The sequence below is a fragment of the Aedes albopictus genome, chromosome 1 (assembly GCF_035046485.1).
Source record: "Aedes albopictus strain Foshan chromosome 1, AalbF5, whole genome shotgun sequence".
Lineage (NCBI taxonomy): Eukaryota > Metazoa > Arthropoda > Insecta > Diptera > Culicidae > Aedes > Aedes albopictus.
In genome coordinates, this window is record NC_085136.1 from 211,707,822 (window position 1) to 211,720,043 (window position 12,222).

The 12,222-nt window shown below is 46.6% G+C and overlaps 3 protein-coding genes across 3 annotated transcripts; all 3 read right to left on the bottom strand.

Annotated features, from left to right (window-relative positions):
• Positions 1-624: 624 nt before the first annotated feature.
• Positions 625-1,212, bottom strand: LOC134290927 (uncharacterized). Its single transcript, XM_062858158.1, has one exon. The coding sequence runs from the start codon at positions 1,210-1,212 to the stop codon at positions 625-627; it is 588 nt and encodes a 195-aa protein (XP_062714142.1).
• Positions 1,213-1,920: 708 nt separating this feature from the next.
• Positions 1,921-6,597, bottom strand: LOC134290930 (uncharacterized). The gene is made up of 2 exons (XM_062858164.1): positions 6,377-6,597; positions 1,921-6,304 (listed from the first exon to the last, which is right to left on the bottom strand). Exons 1-2 carry the CDS (start codon positions 6,595-6,597, stop codon positions 1,921-1,923), a joined length of 4,605 nt encoding a protein of 1,534 aa, XP_062714148.1.
• A 1,047-nt stretch (positions 6,598-7,644) lies between these two features.
• Positions 7,645-8,705, bottom strand: LOC134286581 (CLIP domain-containing serine protease B8-like). The gene is made up of 2 exons (XM_062848217.1): positions 8,326-8,705; positions 7,645-8,268 (listed from the first exon to the last, which is right to left on the bottom strand). The coding sequence occupies exons 1-2, from the start codon at positions 8,688-8,690 to the stop codon at positions 7,653-7,655; spliced, it is 981 nt and encodes a 326-aa protein (XP_062704201.1). The 5' UTR covers positions 8,691-8,705; the 3' UTR covers positions 7,645-7,652.
• Between the last annotated feature and the right edge of the window lie 3,517 nt (positions 8,706-12,222).

Here is a 12,222-nt window from a genome sequence, read left to right on the forward strand (position 1 = left end):
TTAAATTTTCCCTATCAGTATACAATTATTTCAATTACATTATCAACGTTATAGGATCATTGGATAAACATTATCAGTTTTCAGCTTTACTCACGTTTAGTATTTTCCCCTGATTTCCGTATTTTCCGGAAAGCGGTACTGCACGGTACTTCGCAACCGTAGCGCGTGATTCCTGCACGTTTAATTTGTTTGTTACAGCTTAGTTATGCATGATTATTATAAAAATAAGTTACCTTGGAGTACGAAAGCAGGTATCTTACTTATCTGCGATCACTACTCAACATAGGAATGAGAAGTTGGGATTATCCTTCTCCGTCAACCGTGATTGAAGCTGCGATTCCTACGATCGAACATTAATTTTGCATCTAGTTTTTTCGAATGTAGAGTAACAATTCATTTTACCTTGCAAGTACTTAACTGCCTACAAATTCACTCGCAACATGCACAAATCGCTTATATATAAATTAATTATTTGCTTTAAACGAAATTAGTTCAATTAAATTCACTTGCTTATAGTTTTCAGTCTTGTTTTGTTTTGGCTAATTCAGGTTCCCTTAACATCTTTTTCGTTCTGACGTTTACCTACTACCACAGCTCTGTCGAGTTGATTCAGTGATGGAGAATCTAGGTGGAGGTTCGTTGGTAGCGGAGGCGCATTCGCAGATTGCGTAACAGTCCCCCCGGTACACAGGATCCAGATTCCTGCGTACTTCCGGTTGCGCCGACGTCTAGAACCGCTAGTCTCACTGCTGGTCGTTCGTAGATGTTTGCCGAGGTCCTCACCGTTGCGCTTCGCACCTGTCCATTTTTCTGGCTGACGTTGACGACACGACCCTTAGGCCATGAGTTCCTTGGTAGATCGGGATCGACAACTATCACCACATCTCCAATCTGGATTGGTTTCACCGGGTAGTGCCATTTGGTTCGGCGAGTGATCGACGGCAGATACTCTCGGAGCCACCGCCTCCAAAACATATTGGCGAAAATTTGAGAGGTTTTCCAACTATTAACCAGCGTAGCGGGGCTATCGTCGTAAGGCACTAGTGGTTTCGTGCCTCCAGAGGAGCCTAACAAGAAATGATTAGGCGTTAGTGCCTCGCTTTCGGAGTTATCGATAGGGACGTAGGTGAGGGGACGTGAATTGATAATGTTTTCTACTTCGATTAACCCGTTTCGTAGAACTTCATCAGTTGGAGTCCTTGGCAGATGCATGTTCTACAGAGTCTTTTTCACCGACTGAACCAATCTCTCCCAGCTTCCTCCCATATGTGGACTACTTGGAGGTAGGAAAGACTATTTGGTATCTGAAGTCACAAACTCCTGCATAATCTTGTTTCTGTCCAGAGATCGAAGTGCTTCGTTTAGTTCTCGGTTGGCGCCAACAAAATTTGTTCCCCTGTCACTAAACAGCTCCAGAGGAGTTCCACGTCTGGCGATAAAGTTACGCAGTGCCATGATGCAAGAGCTAGTATTCAGCGAGTGAGCAACTTCGATATGGATGGCGCGAATCACCAGACAAGTGATTAGCACACCCCACCTCTTCTCGGTTCGCCTTCCTACTACCACTAACATTGGTCCAAAGAAGTCGATCCCGGCGTAAGAGAACGGTCGAGAGTATGCCGCTAGCCGGGCTGGCGGAAGATCGGCCATAACAGGCGGCTGCGGTCGGGCTCTGCCATTCTTGCAATATTGGCATTGTTGTCGGACTTTGTAACAGATTCTTCGCAGCTGTTAAACCAATAATGTTGTCGTAGTTCGTTCACGACTGTCTCGTGATTCAGATGGTGGTAACGCTCATGGATGAATTTAACTACAAGTGCCGTGGCCGGATGATTCTTCGGCAAAATAATGTTATGGGCAGCATCTGCACCGATGAATTTACATCCAGTAGTTCGTCCACTCGAACGCAGCACTCCCTGATCATCCGAACGGTGAAAGCTTGTACAGTGAGCTGCTTTTGGGAACCGGAACCATGAACTTCGCGTCTGCTAGCTTGGAACGTTTCAGTATCAACATCTCTTCACCGTAGACTTCAATCTGAACTTGCCGATATATACAGCGCTCTGCCTCGAACAGTTCCGACTGGTTGAGAATTCCGATTGCTGGTGGACGCTTCTGCAATCTGGCTTGAATGTTTCTGAGGAATCGAAGCACGTAGGAGGTGATTCTCAGGAGCTTCCGCCAGTCGGAGTATTTTGAAAAGTTCATTACGGGCTTATGGACTGCATGTGTGTTAACAAGTGCGTTCATTTCGGTAGTGGTAGTCTCGTTACTCGTTGGCTGAACCGGCCACTCACAATACTGCTGCCACAGGAAATCCGGCCCTTTAAACCATCGACATGATGGAGAAAGATCGGGAGTTTTCTGCCACTTCGTTCCTTCATCGGCTACGTTTTGCTTCGTTGGTAGCCACAACCACTTCGACAGTTCGGTATTTTCCAGAATTTCACCGGTTCTGGCGGCAACAAACTTACTGTACCTTTTGTGGTCGGAGCGTAGCCAGCACATAACATCTCTAGAGTCGGTCCAGAAAAAAAGTTTGCTGATTGAGATCCGATGAGTTTCAGCAATATCTTTCGCCAGACGCGTGCCAATAACTGCCGCTTGAAGTTCCAAACGAGGAATTGAGACGTACTTCAGAGGAGCGACACGGGTTTTAGCAGTAACGAAGGCACACTCAATCGTACCACGTTCTGCGAAGCGAAAGTAGGCTACTGCTGCATATCCGTTCTCGCTCGCATCGACAAAGACATGAAGTTGGAGTTCGTTGCTTTCGACTGATGATGATGTTGTAGTTCGGTAACAACGAGGAACGCATACAGTATGTACGTTGTGCAACACACTAAGCCATGCTCTCCACTTTTCTAGATGATTATCCGATATTGGCTCGTCCCATCCTATGTTAGAGCGCCAGATATTTTGGAGTAGAACCTTCAGAAACATCAACACGTTAGCGAGTAATCCTAGCGGGTCGTAGACGGACATAAGGATTTTCAGTACTTCCCGTTTTGTGGGAACTTGTTTGCCAGACAACAGCTCCTGACGGCATCGTTTCGGAATCTTGAATGTGAATGTGTCGTCAGTCGTGTTCCACCACATGCCCAGGACCTTTTCGGTAGACAGCTCTCCATCCTTGTTTAAGTCCTTTTGGTTTGATATCTGTTCACCCATAGATTCCACTACTTTCTTGGAGTTCGACAGCCACCCTCGTATTTCAAATCCCCCATCTGCGTGTATTTGACGAACATCTTGCGCGAGTTTCACGGCTTCTGCTTCTGTTTCTACGCTACAAAGCATATCGTCGACGTACGTCCCTTTGCAAATCGCATCAACTGCTTTTGGAAGCTGATTTCTGAATCGTTCTGCATTCAGGTTCTTAATGTATTGTGCACTACTCGGAGAGCAACACGCACCAAATGTCATGACCTGCATTACGTACGTCGAAGGGATCTTTCCGGGGACACCATCATTCCACAGGAACCGCTGGCAATGTTGGTCTTCGCAATTGATTCGCACTTGGTGAAACATTTCGCGAATATCTCCTGTGACCGCCGTGCGGAACTCACGAAAACGCTGAAGGACGTGGTGTAGCTGTGTGACCTGATCAGGGCCTTTCAGAAGGAACGAATTAAGCGATAGTTTCCCCACTTTGGCAGCGGCGTCCCAAACGATACGTAGCTTACCGGGTTTGTTCGGGTTCACGACCGGAAAAATCGGCAGATACCACGATCTTCCAGTGTGTGTAGCTTCTTCTTGCGCCGACAGCTTGCGAATGTAGCCTTTGTCTTGATAATCCTGGATCTTTTCCTGCAGTTCCTTGGCTAATCTTGGTTCACGAGCCATGCGCTTGCTCAAACAATCGTGTCGCTTCAGGGCCATGGTTCTACTCCCCGGTAGTCGGATTTCATCGTAGCGCCATAGCAAGCTGGTTTCGTATCTTCCATCTTGGAAGATCGTATTGGTTCTCAGCATGTCCATCGCTCTTTCGTTATCCTTCGACATTTGCGGCTTCTCGGAAAGTTGAACTCCAAGGCTATCCATGGAAAAGTAATTCTTGACAGCTGAATGAAGCCCTTCGCAATGGCAGATATGGTACCCATATGAAACGTCTCTTTTCTCCGTTGTTTGCTCTGAAGTTGAACACGGACCATAGACTACCCAGCCTAGCCGGGTTAGGACGGCTGTTGGCTGATTTTCGAATCCCTCTCTGGAATCAAGCGGGTACTCCAAGCGGCAACTGTCAATTCCCAGGAGAATTCTTGGCTTCACGGCGGCATATGATTCAATTGGCAATCCCGACAGGTGCTGAAAGTGCATTGCTAGATCTGGTACAGACACCGTCTGTGCCGGCAGGTCTAGGCTTCTCACTGTGTGTACTTCCGCGAGATGAAAGATTTGCCCTGGAGTCTTGGCTCCGGAAATCTCGGCCGAAAACACAACTGATTCTTTCTCATAACGCCCTTGTCCACCAGTCCAGGAGATGCATAATGGAGATTTTTCACCGCTCAAGTTCAACTCCTCCCACAAACTGTGTTCCATAAGCGTCGAAGTCGACCCTGCATCAAGGAACGCGTACGTGTTGATCGTTTTTCCTCTGCCATACACCGTGACTTGAACATATTTCAGTAAAACTCTCCCCTGTGAACTGTGATGCGCGTTCACTGAGGTGTCCTGAGTCGAAATGGATGACGATGGTTTATTATGTTTGCTGTCATCGTGCAATAACCGGTGATGAAGAAAACTACACCCGTTCAGGCCGCAGGGAACCTTCCTATCACAGGCTTTAAAGTGCTTGATAAGACACTTTCGACAGATCTTCTTCTCGTTCACCAACGCCCATCGAGCCTTAGAGGACATATTGAGAAAACTGCTACAATCGTCGAGAGAACTGCAATCGTTTCCACACGCCAGGCAATTATGATGATCCACCTGTTCCGGTATATGTGAGGAATGTGCATGAACGAAGACATCCTCTCTCCGAACTTTCCTATCCGACTTGTGCTCGGGTTTGGCCCATACTGCTGGTCGAATCACTTGACATAACGCTTCAACCATCTCACCAAGCCAGGCGTTGAAGTGCAGGAGCGTGACAGCTCCAATCTCCTTCCGATAGAATGCCCATTTTATCTTCAACGGTGATGGTAGGCTCTCGACCAGCTCTTGCATCAGTGCAACGTTGTAAAATCGTTCGTCCATCTGGCATACCTGTATAGTTGCGCACAAGTTCTGAACTGCAACTCCGAAGTCGACAATCGATTCCATCTTATCACTTCTTGGTGAAGGCATCGCTCGAATCCTCTGAACCATTGTTTCAACGATGGACTCCGGATTACCGAAGAGGGTTCTCAGTCGGTTCACTATCACAGGAACGTTGTCGGGATGGAGCAGTAGACTTTTAACCGCGTTGAGTGCCTTGTCGTGAATGCTTCGTTCCAGCCGATCCAGCAGTTCGTCGTTCCGAAACGCGCACATCCTCGAGGTGCGCTCGTAGGCCGCGATGAATCGTGGCCAATCCTCTGGGTCTCCGCCGAACTTTGGTAGATCCTTCACTGTTTGTCGCGCTGCAAGGTGACTACTGGTAAGCGGAATGGAATCGCTATTCATTTGATGTTGATAGGAAGCCATATTTTGCCGCGGAGTTGACGTTAGAAGCGGTGGCTGGCCGATAGCTTGTGAGTTGACTACATTCTGCGAGACAGGATGTGGATAATGTACTGCCGGGTAAGTTGTCGACATTATCGGTTGCTGCGATGCTACGGTATATAGAGGAGCCGATGGCGTGGCGGCTATTGGTGCTTGATATCCACCGAACAAGGGCTGATAGTGCGCTGATACTCGCGGGATGTTTTCGCCAGATCTCGCGTGAGCTGGGCACGTACCAGTTGCGGGGCTCGTATCAGTTTGCTGTGGAACTACATGCAGTTGACGTCCACCTGGAGCGCAGTTGCTTAAACGGCCAGGTTGGATCGATGCCGTGGCCGGTTTCCGTAGTATTTCGTCGTATACCGGCAGCGGTGAATCGTCCAAGTAATTTCCTGTTCCCTGCCCCATGTTCTCTGTTTTCTCCAGCCATTCGTTGATCTTCTCCAAACTTGTGACCGATTCGGCCTCGGAATCGCTGAGCTCCAACATTTCCAGTTCTTTGAGCTTCGCTGAACGCTCCGATGACTTTGAGGATGCTTTGTCGACCCTGGCCGGTGCCTTCACATTGTTGCTGATTGAGTTTGTAAGCAACTCAGTGTTTCGTTGTTTATCTTCCGTGAATCCTTCTAACGTGGTCTTCTCCGCGATCCTGACGGGTTGTCTATGTTATTTTGGAATAACACCGAGCGATTTAGAAGGTACTTCGAGTTCAGTCGTTGCTACTTCGGGCGACAAATTTGGCTGTTGCAATTGCAACTGTCCTAGCTGCGTTCGGACGATCTGCTCCTGCTTCCGCTGCTGCAATTCGATGTTCTGCCGCTGCTCAAGCTTCTGCTGTTCTTCCATCTGCTCTAGACGCCTCTGTTGCTCAAGTTGCCACTGCCGTTGATGCTGCTCAAAACGCTCCAACTGTTCACTTAAAGTCCGCTTCTGTTTCTCCAGCGATGTGCTCATACATCCGTTGCAACTCCAGTCATGGTTTCGGATGCTACGTCCACGTTTACACAGTCGTAGTGATACCACACATCACACTCGTCACATTGCACCATTCGACTATTATCAACACGGTGACACGTCCCACAACTCGCCCCCTCACCACCAGGAGAATCACTCTTCCTATAAAGACGTCCTCCGGCACCCGCTACGCTTCCGCTTGACATTCTGGAAATTAAACGGAAAATTTAATTTGTTCCCGTAATCGGCAACAATACGGTAGGCGACCTTCCGAAAATTTAAACGACTCGCCAAGTAGATTTTCACTGGTGTATTAGTAGCTCGTACGTTAAATTTTCCCTATCAGTATACAATTATTTCAATTACATTATCATCGTTTTAGGATCATTGGATAAACATTATCAGTTTTCAGCTTTACTCACGTTTAGTATTTTCCCCTGATTTCCGTATTTTCCGGAAAGCGGTACTGCACGGTACTTTGCAACCGTAGCGCGTGATTCCTGCACGTTTAATTTGTTTGTTACAGCTTAGTTATGCATGATTATTATAAAAATAAGTTACCTTGGAGTACGAAAGCAGGTATCGTACTTATCTGCGATCACTACTCAACATAGGAATGAGAAGTTGGGATTATCCTTCTCCGTCAACCGTGATTGAAGCTGCGATTCCTACGATCGAACATTAATTTTGCATCTAGTTTTTTCGAATATAGAGTAACAATTCATTTTACCTTGCAAGTACTTAACTGCCTACAAATTCACTCGCAACATGCACAAATCGCTTATATATAAATTTATTATTTGCTTTAAACGAAATTAGTTCAATCAAATTCACTTGCTTATAGTTTTCAGTTTTGTTTTGTTTTGGCTAATTCAGGTTCCCTTAACATCTTTTTCGTTCTGACGTTTACCTACTACCACAGCTCTGTCGAGTTGATTCAGTGATGGAGAATCTAGGTGGAGGTTCGTTGGTAGCGGAGGCGCATTCGCAGATTGCGTAACAGTGACTGAAAGCCGAAAAAACACCAAGTAAGTATTATGCTTTTTTCAGTTATTTTATTGCAGCTGTGCGTTAGTTTTTATCCATTGTACATATTTGTAGACATTCGTGTAGATTCCCGGTTTGCCACCGTTTTCGAAGTACTGTGCACTTCGTAGTCCAGTTAACATCCAAGCAGATTTATTTTTGTTCCACTGCACCAACGGTGTTCCGACGTTTCCAGAACATGAACCCTTGGAACTGCTATCAACTGCGCATATTTGATCGCTGGTAAGCTGAACGCGCTGTGATCGGTAAGCATCCGAGCATGTGTCGTGGTCAGTATAAGAAAGTTTCTTTTGCAATTTGATAGGACTTGGCACACAAGTTGTCTTGTCATTAAATATGTCCGTTGGGCCCCAACCACTCTCGAAAAAACTTGTTCCCATTATGCCACTGTCCTCGGTTGGTAAGCTAATATGGCGAATGAAGCACGAGAACTTGACTGGATGGTTCAATTCAATCAACCCGATGTCATGGTGTAGACTTCTATTGGACACTTTGTAGTCCGGGTGAACGATGATGCTTTTCGGTCTCACGTCAATTATTTCATCAGTGCATTCTTGAAACTGACCTTCCACTATACAGTCCGGGTCATTTGACACGTGGTACTCACCTAAACGAACATACATTCTGGAAAATTAGAGACTATTAGGCTTCACGTATGAATCCTGTACTTTTGGTACTTACAAGTGTCCCATTTCCTGTAGCATAGATCCCGTTAAGCAGTGTGCAGCGGTAATGACAAATGATTTACTTATCAATGCCCCTTCACAAACCGAAGTAAAATCGTATGCGGTTTTTTCGTACATCAATAGAGCCATCCAGGTATATTCGTCAATTGGCGCAAAATGTCCACTAAAACGTTTCTCTTCAAATTCTGACATTCCACATAGAAGATCTTCAGTAGTTTCATTATTCTGTGTATTTAGCCATGTTAAGCTATCCTTATTTAATCCAGAACTATTAGTGACAACAGACAAACTTGAAGGCAACTGTTGCGATTTGGCTACGAACAATATGCAAAATATTAATCGTATAATAAAGTCTTGCATCTTAGCCGGTTGCTGTTCTAGGTAAGACTGATAATCCACTTCGATCAGTTTCAATTTTTAAAACCGTCACCGGATGAAATGAAATCAGTAAACCCTGTATACAAATAAATCTATTTGTAACTAAATTGATCGAGGGAAATCCCATAATAACATCAGACTGCTGGTTGTTTAGAAATGTTAATGTTAGTAATTCTTTTTTGATCGCAGCTCGCTTACACTTCTTCGAGCATCATGCTTATCACGTTCAAAGAGTAATCTTGCAGGGGATGATTGTTTGTAGAGCATTTTCAGCCCCAAAATACAAATCAAATATGTACCATTTTTGACTCAATATTTTTCAATTTGAATGTTTTTTTTTTCATACACTTTAGAAGACGGCGAATATTAATCAAAAACTGTTTGGTGGATTGAAATGATGATGTCATCGATAATATTTCAGAATAGTTGAAGAAATTTACAAAACAATCAATGAATGTTTAAATTCTAAAATTTAAATTATCCAAAAATCTTAACTTCGATTTTAATTAGGGTAGTGAACCACTTGGGCAGCGGCTGGTATTTTGGGCACTCTTCGCTATAACTCAGTCAATTCCAAACCAATTGACTTGAAATTTTGTACACGGCTATACGTATTTCATTGCGTTCCAAAAATTGTGTCAATTGGTTCAAAATTGGCTGAGTTATAGCAGAAAAGTGCCCAAAATAGGACCCCTGCCGAGATGGTTCCACTTCCCTATTATTTTTCTGTAGAAAACAGACTTCAAAAGCGGCCAGAATGGTCAAATGCTTTTAACATTTTTTGACTCATGACTGCCATCAGAATGGCTTACACATTGGTAACAATTGTTGCAATTGGCTTCTGTTTCTATGAACTTATGCTGTTAACTTAAATCTTTCCAGCGTCGTCATCATCACTTGATTGGAGTGTTTACTTTGGTTCTCGGTTTTAAACGCAATTACATAAATAGATGGATATCTCTGACTTTGACAGCATCAGAACCCTTTTACCACCTTTCCTGATTTACAAAATCAGGCAAGGAAAAAGTGGCATCATGTTTCCAGCAAACTTCACATCTTTATGGTTATGTTTGCACTTTCACTCCAATAGCTCTTTCTTCCCCTCTCAAATCGAGACAGAGGATAGCACATTTACCCGCCGCGCCGTGTCATCCGCACCCCCTCGAAAGGCGAAAAAGGGTTACATCCATAGCTACGTGACTTCCTCAAAGTGACACAAATTGGTTAACCAAATATTGGTCTGCTCATTATAAATTCGGGTGCTCAGATTTGATGAGACGTCATCCGCTAAGTGTGTTCGTACGGCTCGCTCGAGCCCTCTGGCCCAATCCAGTTGTAGGGAAGGCGAGAAAGGCACATTTTTAATTAAGATACATTTCCGCAATGCCAACGCCTCCCGGTAGGCGGAAATGTCAACCAATTCAACCAACTCAACCCATCCTGTGGATCGGGAAGGAACAGGGCTGTCAGATTCAACGGTGGTGCTCTATCGCGACAGTCCTCGGTAAACGCGCGCGATTCATGGGTCATCTGATCTTACTTTACGATTCCTTCGCCCTGAAATGGGCCATTCGGCGGTGGTCGGGTTTGGTGGTAAATTTTGGGGGGAACTGGTGTGAAAGGCACCACGAAGCTGGTGAATTTCATGATGCTAATTTAATGTTCTGGATATAGTTTGTAAAGCATAGATTCCCAAACTATAGGTCGCAGCTCTCAGTTTGAAAGTGGTACGCTGTGTGATCATCAGGTCCGCCAAACAGCGCACCGAAGTTAGTTCCGACGCATGGATCAAAATCGACTTTCGCTCGCACCAAAGACCGGGTTTCAACTGCTCATTATGTTAGCCTTAAAGTACGTGCCTTACCTGTACCCAGCTTAGGCAACTATCTGGGGGGAGTAGGTTCAGATGAACACTCCTGATTAGTGCTGATCCGGCTCTGAGCTCAGTCCCCATAAGGGCCTGTGCCAACCCTCGGGTGGCCTCCCTGCTTGCATAGATAACCACCAGGATTATTGGCGACTACTTCATTGGCAGTGAGGGATACCGGCTCTAAGGGGGACCCAACAGCAATGAGTACTAAATCCCAAAATCAAGTGATCGAAAAAGGAATGACAGAGGGAACGGTGATGAACCCGTTCGCGCGAGGAGGATTGTCAAGATCGCTATTACGAGGGGCTGGTATTTCCACCAGCGAGCAAACGTCAGGAGATTCAACAGGAGGAGCACGAGGCGGCGTAGTGTCGACCGAGGAAGTACAGATGACCGGCGTGGATCTCACGCGTGCACTGAACCGTAACAAGAGCGGGCAGCCAAAGATGTTGGTAGTTGCCGAACAGCTGAACGAGCTGATGGGCTTCACGAGCGGGCGGACCAACATGAACAAGGACCTGAAACAGGGGCTGTTGTAGCTCTGCAAATCGCTCTCTTGGTTGAAGTGAAGAGTAGAGTACGACTGACGCGAGCGGTCCACCCAAACAGACAGTTTCTTCTTTGCTGGCAACGCGACGATAGCGCAGGGGACCATGCGAAGCGCCGGAGCCGTAGAGGAGAGGTCTAACCAACCTACGGTCGAAACCTGCCGAGGTAACACGGCCTGCGGGTGGTAGAAGCGTCCGGCAGAAGCGGGCGGAAAGCCGAAAAGGAAGAAAGGGACAGTCGGCACGAGTAACCAGGCTTCCGAGTCGGTTGCAAAACTCGCACGGAGCAAGGAAACCAAACACCAGGAGGAGAACCATAAGAGAAACGGGGGCCAACCGGATCAAGGGAAGGAGAACCCTTAGATTATGTCGGCAAGAAGAAGGAGTTGAGGAAAATTAAACCAGCCCGCAAGCGCAAATGGAGCGACGCGCTGGTCTTTTAAGCTGAGGCAGATGCATACACCGAGGTGCCGAGGGCCTTGGGGCAGCAGGGACTAAAGTCCTGGGGCCTGACGCACCCCCCCGCTTGCGAGTCAGCCGCGTAGTCGCCGGCTAAGAATAGGACTACTAACCCCAATTCAAGGTGTCAAGCGACCCGTGCTGAGGAATGAGTGATCGAGGGGGTGAAAAAGATGCTCGATCTTTAACGGAGCCTGTGGGGTACCTGGGCACCCCCCCACAGTAAGCTGTCCCTTACCGCGTTAATGCAGGGCTCTGGCGTGGTGGACATTCTTTCCCGTGCTACTCGTGGGATTTAATCATGAAGTCAAATAAACATCAGAATCTAGGTGGAAATAGTGGTGGGATCAACCCCTTCGCAAGAAGCGGGTTGATGAGATCTCCGACAAGGAGAAGTGAGGAGATAGGCGCTGGGAGTTGCGTACGCAGCTCAAGCGTGGGTGCTCCAGTCCACTTCCCGGCAAGCCAGCCGGTGGAGGTTATGGACGGAGCGTGGTTGTTGAGGGCCGTCAACCGAGGATCCAAAGGACGGTCCGCAATAGAGGTGGCTGAGCAGCAGCTTGGCAAAATCATCGACTTTGCGTCCACTAAGTCGAACATAAGCAAGGACCTGAAAACGGCCTTGCTTCGACTTAGG

What these genes read in the sequence shown, in the direction of transcription:
- LOC134286581 (XM_062848217.1), bottom strand. Translation starts at nt 8,690, where the DNA reads ATGCAAGACTTTATTATACGATTAATATTTTGCATATTGTTCGTAGCC. An exon ending in CTACAGGAAATGGGACACTT is followed by an intron (nt 8,269 to 8,325) that starts GTAAGTACCAAA and finishes CTAATTTTCCAG; the next exon opens with AATGTATGTTCGTTTAGGTG.
- LOC134290930 (XM_062858164.1), bottom strand. Translation starts at nt 6,597, where the DNA reads ATGAGCACATCGCTGGAGAAACAGAAGCGGACTTTAAGTGAACAGTTG. An exon ending in CAATTGCAACAGCCAAATTT is followed by an intron (nt 6,305 to 6,376) that starts GTCGCCCGAAGT and finishes AAAATAACATAG; the next exon opens with ACAACCCGTCAGGATCGCGG.
- LOC134290927 (XM_062858158.1), bottom strand. Translation starts at nt 1,212, where the DNA reads ATGCATCTGCCAAGGACTCCAACTGATGAAGTTCTACGAAACGGGTTA.